Consider the following 12,275-nt stretch of genomic DNA (forward strand, 5'->3'; position numbering starts at 1 on the left):
CGATGAACTGGGATAAGAATTGGATAGAAACCTGTCCTGAACCTGAATTGATAGAAATTGGATGAAACACGGTCTTACAGAGTATTAGTAAAAAGACACCAAAAGAGAACAGGATTAGTTATCCACATGTTTGCATGACAACCTTTAAATGTGCCCTGCAGTCAGTATACACGTCTAAGGTTATGTTGCAAAACCCTGCAACTGGGCCAAATTAACTAGTCATACAAATTCCCTTTTTTTAATTTTTAAATGAAATCCGTACAATGCAATTTGGTTTTATATTTTTTTAAAAATATAATATGTTTGGTGATTTAATTAGGTAAACATTTTAATATAATACATAATAAGTTAAACAACATGCAAAATACGAATTTTTAAACAACTTGATGGATCAAACACACCGAAGCTACCGATTTGACACCTTCAAGAGTAGGACGCTTTCATTCTGTACTATGCCCGATTCATACTTCACAAGGCCCGAATAGAAATGACAGTGCCCAATTGAGTGTTTACGCTTTGACGATGCCGGATTGGCTAGGTAAACCCTGTATTAGATTTACTTTTTACCCGCTGTGCAAAGCGACGGAAGAAATCATGGAGTTCTGAGAATTTTATCATGCCTTCCTTTTCTCTCCAACGGCAAATTTGTCGAGCAGCTCGTCGAGCCCCCCCTGGCTCCGCATGAGTTGCTGTGGCGCTTAAAAAACCGTTAACTCACATTGGAACGATGCATTTGAATTTTCACAAATCAAACCAAAAAAGTGCAATGAGTTCGCTGCAATCTAAAATTGACTACGGAATCGCTAGCTCACGCGCAGAATCCTAATTCGCATTAACACGTTCATCCCGGCGCTGATTTTCATCAACTTTCCTTTCCGCCGGCATCTAGAACGCAAGCTGATTGTGAAACCGGCATCCTGGAAATTTCACTGGCAGTCCCTGGGGCCTGCCATCGAACTGAACGTGTTAAGCATTAAGCATAACTTTGTTACCCTAAGCTTTTGCTTTCGTATGTTGTAGATTACACAGATAGACTGAGCCGTCTGCGCAAGGGCGTATGTGTGCAACACTTTCGCCAAATGTGTTTTCTTCCGGAATGTTATGATTCATCGGTCAAAGAAAGGAAGGTGTTGATGACAGTGGCGGATTGGGGGAATCGGGGGCCCTAGGCGGAAAGACAAGTTGAGGCCCCTGTAAATGGTAGCTGCTGACCGAGAGGAGAGGGTACTGGCACACAGCTATTGGGAGATTGAACAGTATACCTAAATTGCCGGCGGGAGGGAGGGAGGGAGGGGGAGCGGTTGCCATGAGACTCCTACGATCATCGGTCACAGGCCCTAAAATTGCTGGCGGCATGGGGGGGGGGGGGGGGGGGGGGGCAATTGGTTCTCCAGCCACGGGGGCCCAACGACCATCTTTCCGGGGGCCATTGTCGCTAATACTCTGTCCACTTGTAAACATACGGCATACTACAGACTAGAGATCTTCGGCGACCGCCTAGTCTGCCTACCGTTAGATCTGCCGCTGGTTCATGACGGTGTTTTTTTTTATTGTGGAGGTGCATCCTCCCCCCTGCCTGCAGCGTATGCATCGGGCAGGAGACAGTGTGGCAGTATGCAAGTTGTTCGCTGGATAGGAGCGGTCCCGCGGCACCGCCATCATTCCGCACATCTGCATGGCCGTCGTGGGTTCTAACCGCGTATGAACCGTCCGCCGTAGCAAGAGCTGACTATCCGGCGACGTGGTACTCAAGTGAAAAGGCCTGGACGATCGCGTAGGCCGTAATGACAAGAATAATAATAAGAAAAAGAACTTTGAAGCGCCATTCGTACCGGGGACGATGAACTTTGTTGCTGCCGGGTCTACCGCCGTGGCGCGACAAATGCAGGGAATACACTTGACCGAAGGACATACCGAGCCTTACCCATTCCAAGGCAGTGCCGGCCGCACGGCGTCATGATACCGACTCCAAGCCAACAAGCCACCAGATTTTGGACGGACAGGTGCAGCACCACACGCGCACCATAACAAACAAATCCAGAATTATCTTTTGTTTGAATTCAATTAAAGTTTTACTTCCACTAGTCTACCTGTATTGGAAAGAAATGTTCTACATATCACACGCACGTTTGCTTCGATCGTGTGTCTTTTTGATACCCCAAACAGCAGAGCCGATTGCAAAAATGGTGGTGCCAATCCAATGGTTGTGTTGTCGCTCAGGTTGCGAGATCAAAAATGCACCGACTTTGTAGCCGCAGCGGATGAAAATGTACGCATCAGGATCAAACATTTTTGGGGTTTCCACACGCACGCACGCACGCACAAACACGCACGCACACATGTATGCGCACGAGCGAGTACGACTATCTTATCGGTAGAACGGCTGGTTCAGCTATCTTGTAGCGCATCCTCATTCAAAGCGCCGGGCGGGGTGGGGGATCGCGACATGATAGAATGAACGGTCACTTTCCCGCGCTGTGTGCGTGTGTGTGTCGAAACCCGAAAACTCGTGACAAATTTCGGCACATTTAAAAAAATATGTTATTGCCACTATACACCGTGCTACATGATGCTTAGAAGGTCGTTGAAGCATCAAACATATTCAAATTAAAAAAAATTAGATTAGTGTTAGACGTTCTCCTACGCTTGTTTGAAATAGGCTTTTCCATCCTCGATAAGCACGGGCATCAAATGGCGTCATCAGTAGCGGCACGAAATAAAATAAACCATCAGTACACCGATAATACTTTAAATCCTAAAATGAATTAATTTCTCGCGCATCGTCATATATAAATAAATGCTAACATCCACCAATTACAATACACAACCGCAATGCACATATATACCAACACATACACACAATCAGCTGACGGCGAAAGACACGGGCAGAAACGCAAGTAAGGCAAGAAAGGGCGAAGGAGGGAGAGGAAGAAGTCGAAAAAATGGGCGACAAAAACATTTTTTTTGCTCCACCGCGTGAAATAGTTCGTCTATTTCCCCAACAGAGGGCGCCAAAACTGCTCAACCCAGCGCAAATTTTGCCCCATTGCACAATGGGCATTTGCCGAGATGAAATTCAAAAAATCAACTTTGTAATAGCGCAATTCCAAATAATAGGTTTTAATACTAAGGGTTAAACTAAGAAAAATACCAAATATGAGCTCTTTATCTGTTCTGGTTCTCTAGAAAACACCTCTCAAAGTCGAGATTTGTTAAAAAAACGCAGAAAAATCTTCACTTTTTTGGAAAACTTTAAACCTTTGTAACTTTTTCAAATATGAACCGATTTTGATAAATTTAGACATTTTATGAAGGATATTTAGTCAGCTTTATAAACACATGAAAAATTTTGAGCTAAGTTAATTTTATGCAAAAATATACGATAATAACTGAAGAAACCTCCTGAAAATTTTCATAATTTTAATTTTTGACTTGATGCCATTATAAAAGTGGCATAGAGTGGCGTTGTCTCATATATGTCACATCATAGTGTAATATATATACTATCAATCTGTGAAGAAATATTCTGCGAAAGTTTGCGAACGCGAATTTTATTGAAGTTTTTTCACATCAACTTTTTCTAAAAACAGACACATGCGTAACTAGGCGGCTCCATAGGTGCCTAGTGTAGCGTATTTCGTGTATTCTAAAAAAATATATTCTACGTGCTTTTGATCAACTTTCATTTCAATTACGAAGCTGTGTATCTTAGTTTCAGCTCATGTACTTATCTAATATGTAAATTTCTATTATAACCTAACTTTATCATTAAATATAATGAAGCAAATCAGAACCAAATACCTTTTGGTCCTACTGCAGATTATAGAAGGATATAAGGAAAGTAATTCTTAAATTATACGCATAACAGGAAAACGTTATGAATGCAGTAGCATCTATTGGCGTTTTGGGAGAAGAAACTCCCAAAACTCATGACAAACTAAATATAAGGATAGAGGGGAGATGCTACAAAGAATATTTTGCAAGAAAGAAAATGCATCCAGAAGGACATTTTGTATAATGAGCTGTATTCCTCTGATTCGTTAACCAGTTCAATATCAGTATCTACACGCACTAAAATAAAGACAGGGTTTAACTTTACAAATGAAGTAAATACTTAGTTTGTAGCTATCGTGCAATTTTGATTTTTTTAGATAGTTGTAAAACCAAGAAGGATTTTTAGTTTTATTACCCCTTCTGAAGGCAGTACAGCACTTGGAAAGGTATTGGATGAATGTTCAAAGACAAACAATATGTGCTGCTTTTCATTACGAATTTGGGAAGTTCTTTATTTCAATGCACCTGCTCTATCTAATTATTTAAATGCCTTTATTCATGTCTTTAGAAAAGTGAACTAGACGTCACGAGCTTGTAATAGCATCCACCTAAGTTGTGTATGTAAATTTTTAATATTTGTACTACCTGTGAGTAAAAGTGACGAGAATTAGCTACAATTGTCCTATACAAAGCAGAAAAAATTATCTTATTTAAAATTATTATGTTTTGTTTATATATTATTATTATTATTATTTATTTAATCTTCATTACGGAACATTACAGTGTATTTTAAAATGGTTTATACTATTAGCAACAAATAATACAAGAAAAAAAACTCACAAAATTAATAAAACTAAGCAAAGATCCCTTAAAACACTATTTTATGTAGCGCCACCTGGTGGTATGGATGCGAACTACAAATAAAATGTTATTTACTATCATAATACTTTACTACAAACGATAAAAACTAACAATTTCTGCAAAAATAATTTTATCCCGCAATTTGTTCTAAACTGCCTATTGTGCATTGGCTGCGCAGGCAACTGCTGAAATTTGCGCAGCGGGTAAAAGGTAAAAGCTAATTTTTGGTTAAGTTTAGTATTCTCATAAATTCAATTACTTATGTAATGACTTTCATAAATTGTAACGATTTGACATATGAGCTGTCAAAGATGTTATCGAAATGCATGGTGAAATACTACCTGCATAGAGTTTATTCTCTTTAACATAATAAAATTAAAAATATCCCTTCAACAGGCCCATAGTTCATACTAGCATAGATTTCTATGAACAACAAATCATTGCAAATAAAAGATTATGGGTCTCATTTATGTATTAAAATAAATTTATTTATTTATATTATTATTTGTTACATAATGATTGTATTTGCATTCTAAAATATAAATGCTGCACATTTAAAATCAAAACATAAATCTTTCAATATTTTGACGTATTTCCCGCCAAACTGACAGAATGAAATGGCGTATATCGATATTGAAAAATAGTGTTAGGGGAAGGTAGGTAAAGACGGACACTGCGGGTAAGATGGACACTTCTCATAAATGCATCAAAATGGTAATTTTCGAAGAAATCAACAATGCAGCATCTTAAATTAAAGTTAAACAACACATTTGAGAACATTTTTGGCATAATATATGCAAAATTGGTTAAATCCACGAACAAAATAAATTTTCAATCATGAGCATCCTTGTGGATCTAATTTGACTACTACGGATCTTAAGCTCTACAACTTGTATTGTTTATATTTCCGGAAGTTTTATTTCATGAATGAGTTGTCGTGATCATTAATGAAAAAACTGGCGAAAGAACGAGAATGAAAGCAATACAAAATATTGTTTGGTGGTTTAAACATCCTGACACCAAAGCGGGAAAGACGGACACTTTGTTGTAGGGAAAGATGGACACCAAATTTATTGATTTATTTTACTTCTTATATCAATTGGTTATGAATAAATTTCATCAAATACCTTAAATAAGGGTATTCCGATGCTATAAACCAACCAACAGTAGCCATTCGTTATGCTATTACTCGCTCGACGCTGATGAGGCGCTTCACGAAATCCAATATCTTGTCACGACTTGGACAACTTTAAACAATAAAAAGAAGAGGCATTGATACGACATTGTTCAGGAATAGATGAGAAATTCTATGGGATTACAAATATCAAATGTTGAATTGTGACATGGTGGAACATGGATTGAACTATTAACAAGCCCCTCAAAAAAGACTGGGGTTGTGGACTTTTCCTAAAAGGAAGTTCTAGACTGTTGTTCTGTAAGCTGGAGCAACATCAGCTGTAAGTGTGCAATATTTCTATAATGCTTTAGATGCTGCATTCTACGATGTTTTAAAATCGGCGCTTACAGTTCCTAAAACCATGGCTGAATGAATCGTCGTTGCAATAGGCCAAGAATTGGTTTATAAACGTACCAGGACGTGGAAAGCGATAGAATTTATTAAAATACTGTAAAACTCTTCAATTTCCAACGTTTTCTACAGGTGTCCATCTTACCCTTCATGGTGTCCATCTTTCCCATATCAGGTGTCCGTCTTACCCGAACATTTCAAAACCGCACGAAAAAAACCATGTTTTTCATTCATGGAAAAAACGCAATAATCGATGGAAACTTAAAAGTTTCAACACATTTTCTGATAAAACATGAGTGTAGGATAATGTATGCACATTTTCATGGTCGTTGCACTTATATTTCCCTAGATTTTTACCATTTCCCTTAAGGTGTCCGTCTTTACCTACCTTCCCCTACGATTTTGAAAACAAAACTTTTTGTTTTGAACTGGCTTTCAAGATTTCAAATCACCCGTGCAACCTTCAGTATTCGTTTAACCTTCGTTTCTATGACCAAAAATACACCCTCATCTTTATGACCACCTACCCGGGTAGGTAGTACGTTTTATAAGGGAATTTGTATTTTTATTTGCGAAAAAATGTCTTATTTAACTTATTTTATGGAGCTACAGCGCCTACCACAACTATATGGACAGTCGTTTTTCGCGATTTGCGGAAAATCCATAAGAGATAGATAAAAACAGTGAATGTATAAGTTGTGCAGAATACTATTTCACATCTTCGTATATTTTTTTAAATTTTTTTTAACACATTTTTACACGACTTATGACGAAAAAACAAATTTATGGACGTACCATAACTATAAAGACACATCGAAAAACAGGTTTTATGTGCTAACTAACGCATTTAAAAATCGTTCAAAAATATAAATAACATATTCTAGAGAGGTTTTAAAGAAACACGTTTTTGAACGATTTTTAAAAAGTGTTTTTATAACTTATTTTAAGGTTTTATAAGTTTTATAAGGGTAAATATCAAAATATATTTTTTTCGAATATCACAATTTTTTTCTCCTGTAATTATTGTTTTGAAAATGCAAACCAAAGTATGTAAAAAGTTTTTCAAAAATTATTTTGAAATTGCCATGAGAACCTTATCAATTTTGTGAACAACGGTTCAAAACTGATCCGATCAAACAAAAGCGAAACTAAAAAGCTCAACAACGATTTTTTAGCAGAATATAAATATTTGCTGCTGTTACATAGATAGTTGAAGAATGTAATCCTAGTCCGATATTTTTTTCCTCCCACCACCCACTTCACCATCGATGTTCTCTTAGGCCGCTACAAAGTAAGTGCTATTGTTTTGAACTGGCTTTCAAGGCTTGGCAATCACCCCTGCAGCCTTCAGCATTCGTTTAACGTAGCTGAAATCTTCTGTTCTAACATTAAAGTGGATTGAAAACCCCTAGATAAGAGGAAAGATTCGCTATCAAATGATTGTTCCATGTAAAGGCACCTAATGAAATACATACATTAAAATATTCATATATTTTTCTTTTTCGTTTTTTTTTCAGGAATTATAAGTCTCACTTTTGGTGTTGAGGTTCATTTTGAAACGCCAGATAGTGGATTCTTTCTGAAGCATTCTCCGCGACAAAGTGCTTTAGCATCTGTGGTATCGGCTGCAACATCAAACTATGGTAAAGTACGATCATCTAATGGTGATTCCGTATTATCGGTGGACCGATTCACGGTAGTACAAACTACACAACCAGTATCTGTTAGAGCTAGCTATGGGCCGTTTTCTACAAAGCAAACAGTACCTGCCCGTTACATCGTTCCAGACGTACTTGAAAGCACACATACTGAAGGAAGTTCCACACATAATACAACCGCCACATTGATGGAATTACAACAACAATCAAATCTTCAGTTAGATATATCCGCCCATGTAGTACGAAACACTGTCGCACGTGATTCACCTGTACTTCGCGTTTTGTTTCATGCTGGTGCAGATCCAGGCGGTCATTTACAAAGACAGAAAATTTGCGTACTGCTTCATGCGTCGATGGGTAACCAAATTCCACTTAAAGGGAAGTGTATGCCGGAAGGCGAAGATGGCGTATGTGTAGCCGAAGTAATTATACCATCCAACTGGTGGCCACCTTTACCTCCTCCAGAAAGAGACGGACGTATCTCCAGCACGCCACCCAAGAGCCCACAAAGAATAGTACAAGTGTCTTATAGTGTATTCGAGCCTCCTGCACGAAGTCCAGAACTTTGTGAACCTAAAGTACAGATTCAACCGTTGACACCTTTTGCAAAAATTCCTCTTATTCAATCACAGTTACCATACAAAGAACTACGCGCTGATAATACGCTTACTATGATGGTTCCTCAACAACCTCTGTATCCACTGTCAAAATTACACGTTCCAGTTTTTCTTCATCCAGAAAAAGGTCAGAATATTGCTGTATTTATAGTAAGGTACGTAGTTTTATTTTTTTATAAATCGAAACATATTGTTTTTGAAATATCTATATAAGTAACTATAAAGAATAATTAGCAGTCACTTTTTCAAACTTGATCACAAGAATGGGTGAAGCTATTATCAAAAATATTTTTGAAAACAGTTTTTTCCTTTTATATTTTAGAACATTGTTTATTGTTGTTTATTTTTTATCGGTATCTTGAAGATCCTACATGAATGTACTTAAATTAGTGCTTATAGACTATTTAAGGTACATAAATCGATAGGGGAGAACTGATGCACAAGAATAGAAAATGTATTTTGAAAATAAAATTATTACGTAAGTTGTGTCCTGAGTCTATCTCTAAAAACATTCTGTGGTATGTTGAAATCAAATAAATCAAAGTTATTTATGAAAGTTCGACACATAGCTGACATAGGATCAGACTGGCCAAAACGAGTTCTATAACGAGGGACGGATATGAATTGACGTGTACGTAGATTCCTAGATGGCGCGTTAAATTCTATCGTAGCTAATAGAGTAGGAGCATCAATATGATGGTTAAGTAGTCCTGATATAAAAAGGCATTTAGCTATCTCACGGCGCTTTTTCAACGACTGAATCCCTAAAAGCAGACACCGGGATTGGTATGACGGTAACACATCGCCCTGTCGCTATGGTAACAGTCTTACAGCATATCTAGTCGCTTTTCTTTGGATGGCCACGATTCGATTACTCCATTGTTCGGTACAGGGGTCGCTAACAATACTGCCATATTCTAACACTGATCGAACGTAGGCACAGTAGATGGTTTTTATGGTCATAGGATTACGGAAACCTTGCGTTGATCGAATAATACAACCCAGTAGTTGGTTCCCTCTGGACACTATATTCTCTAGGTGATCGTTAAATGTTAAACGTGTGTCGAGAATGATCCCAAGGTCGCGGAATGTATCGGTGCGTTCAACGGATATGTTATCGATCTGGTAGTTAAATCGTGTGCAGGACCGAGAACGGTAAAAAGACAAAACGCGACATTTTTCGATACATAGCACCATTGCATTATCACGGCACCATATGCTAAACAGGTGAATGGCGTGTTGAAGATTGATGCAGTCATTGGTATCGTTGATAGGAGCGAACAGCTTAACGTCATCGCCAAACAGAAGAAAACGGTGTTCCGCTAGCAATTGCCCTACATCGTTTATATAAAGAATGAAGAGCAGCGGGCCCAAATTGCTGCCTTGAGGCACCCCTGAGGTGCCAAGCACCTCTCTAGATGTATGATCGTTTAACTTTATCTTGTATGAGCGTTCTGTGAGGTAGGAATGCAACCACTTAACTATTTGATTCGAAATCCCTAACTTCTGAGATGAGGTCGAAAGCAGCTTTGAGATCGGTGTAAATAGCATCCACTTGACCTCCGGAGTCGAGATTAAGTTTGCAGAAACCAACGAATTCAGTGAGGTTCGTTAATGTTGCACGTTTGGGTACGAACCCGTGTTGGTTATCATAATGTAATTCGATGTAGCAAAGAGAATACGGCCGTGAAGCAGAAGCTCAAAAGCTTTTGATACCGCACAAAGTGATGTGATACCGCGATAGTTTGAAGCACATGAGCGATCCCCTTTTTAAATATTGGTACCATCCACGAGGACTTCCATAAGCGTGGGAAAATACCGGAACTCAGTGACGTGTTGTATATGTTTGTTAATACAGGTGCTAGGGACTGATAGCATCTACTGATAATGAAACTCGGGATGCCATCGGGACCAGGAGCTGTAGAGGTTTTAAGGCTTTTGAGTCACTTTTCTACTGTGCGTATATCAAACGTAGGAATGGTGTAATCAATCATGTTTAGAGGTGTGTAAGATGTGGCCCTTAAGATCACCGTTTGATCTACAATTGGGGTGGAGAAAGCATCGGAAAATCGTTCAGCGAAAATGTTGCAAATATCTTCGGGTGACGTGCCCACGGAATCATTATATTTAATTGTGCTTGGAACTACGTTTGAGCGTCGTCTGCTGTCGATGAAGCGCCAAAATTTTCGGGGATGTCGGAGAAGGTATCTTTCGATTGAAGATATATAATTATGAGTCGTTATAATTTATTTATTTTAAACACACTTCATTATCGAACCGTACTGGGTGAAGGTTGAACGCAAAGAGAGCGATCGAGTGCACGACAGACCACGTTATTCCTCCGGGCATAACGAGTTCGGGCAGTCCGTGAGACGCGTTTGTTTTACTCTGTCAAATACTTCACAGCTTCGTCATCTTGCTTCTAACTATGGTAATCTATGTGCGCCCATAGTGTTACCATAATTTCTCGGGGGGGGGGGGTGGGGGGGGGGGGTGGAAGACGAACGTCCTCGGTCGATTCATAAAGGGATTTTTTTTCATAAACGTTATAATATTTATCTTAATCCTATCCTAACTAGGTCTAACTGTTTTTTTTTTATTCACCAACTACACGTATCTGTTGAAAAGTTCATTTCATTTCAATATTTAACTATCCCTAATCCTTTTAAGTTTTTTTTGTTGCGTTTTATGTGTCGTGATGTTTCAATGGTGTGTTTATTTTCTGCGATACAATCGTATTTTATAAATCGTGGGTCCAATTTTTTTCTAGTTCCCTTTTTTATGTATAGTGGGTTTGAAAGGTTTACTGCTGGAGGATCTTCTTTGCTATTGTTGTTTTTCATCATGCGTTTGTTTGATTTGTTCAAGTTTTGTATAACATTTTGAAAAATAGTTTTTGCAGTTTTGTCTATGTTTTCACGGTTCGTTGTATTACTTTGGTTGAATATTATTTCATTAGGTGTATAGCGCGTTGCAGAGTGAATTGTGTCGTTATACATTGCTATGACGATAGATATTAACTGTTCAGAATGTAGATCGGGAAATTTATGCTTGTTTGTGTTAAATATTTCCATCAATGTACAATGAGTTTTCTCCACTTTTCCGTTCGACTCTGAAGATGACGCGAATTCAATGGTAGTCCCTAAATTACTTAAGAAGTTCTTTAGCTGTATGCTTTTGAAAGAATTTTCATGGTCGCAAACTATAATTTTAGGAATACCAAATCTTGAAAAATATAGGCTTAATGCTGATTGGATGTCTGTTGTATTTCGGGATTCAATCTTAATGGCTTGTAAATGCTAAGAAAATGCCCAAATTGCTGTAAGGTAATTGTTTTTGTCTAAGCCAAGGATGTCTATGTGAACTCTGACAAAAGGTGCTGATTCTATGGGTCTAGGAGACACTTTGATATTGTATGGTTTCCGTTCGTATTTGTGCTGGAAACAAATTTGGCATGCATTATTCCACTTTCTTATTTTTTTAACCATACCAGGGAAAAAGTAAGATCGTCTAAGTTGCTGTTCTACCTCATGAATACCACGATGAGCTCTGTCATGTTCCTTTTGCACGATAATATCTTGACGCTGTTCGTTTGTTACGTCTTCTATCATAGTAGCAGTAATAACAAAGTGACCTTTAATGTCAAAATGATGTTTGTACACATTTTGAAACGATTGAAATAAAGATTGTGGGACAAGTATAGCAGTTTGTTTTCCATTATGGTATCTTCTAAGCAGTTCCTGGATATCGTTTTCTGTATACTATAGCTTTTGTATTGTAACTCTATTATAGTTTAAAAATGGCGTTTCTATTTTTTCTATCGGTTGCTGTCCTATT

General features: G+C 38.1%; 1 protein-coding gene across 3 annotated transcripts in view; it reads left to right on the top strand.

Moving 5' to 3' along the window:
* The window catches only part of LOC1278729 (transmembrane protein 132E), a 59,382-nt gene that overhangs the window by 11,974 nt on the left and 35,133 nt on the right, over positions 1-12,275 (top strand). For all 3 annotated transcript variants that reach the window (XM_061650871.1, XM_061650870.1, XM_061650869.1), the window contains exon 3: positions 7,681-8,593. In XM_061650871.1, the coding sequence (XP_061506855.1) occupies positions 7,681-8,593 (913 nt within the window). The remainder of the gene's footprint in view (positions 1-7,680; positions 8,594-12,275) is intronic.

This window comes from Anopheles gambiae, chromosome 2 (assembly GCF_943734735.2).
Source record: "Anopheles gambiae chromosome 2, idAnoGambNW_F1_1, whole genome shotgun sequence".
Classification (NCBI taxonomy): domain Eukaryota; kingdom Metazoa; phylum Arthropoda; class Insecta; order Diptera; family Culicidae; genus Anopheles; species Anopheles gambiae.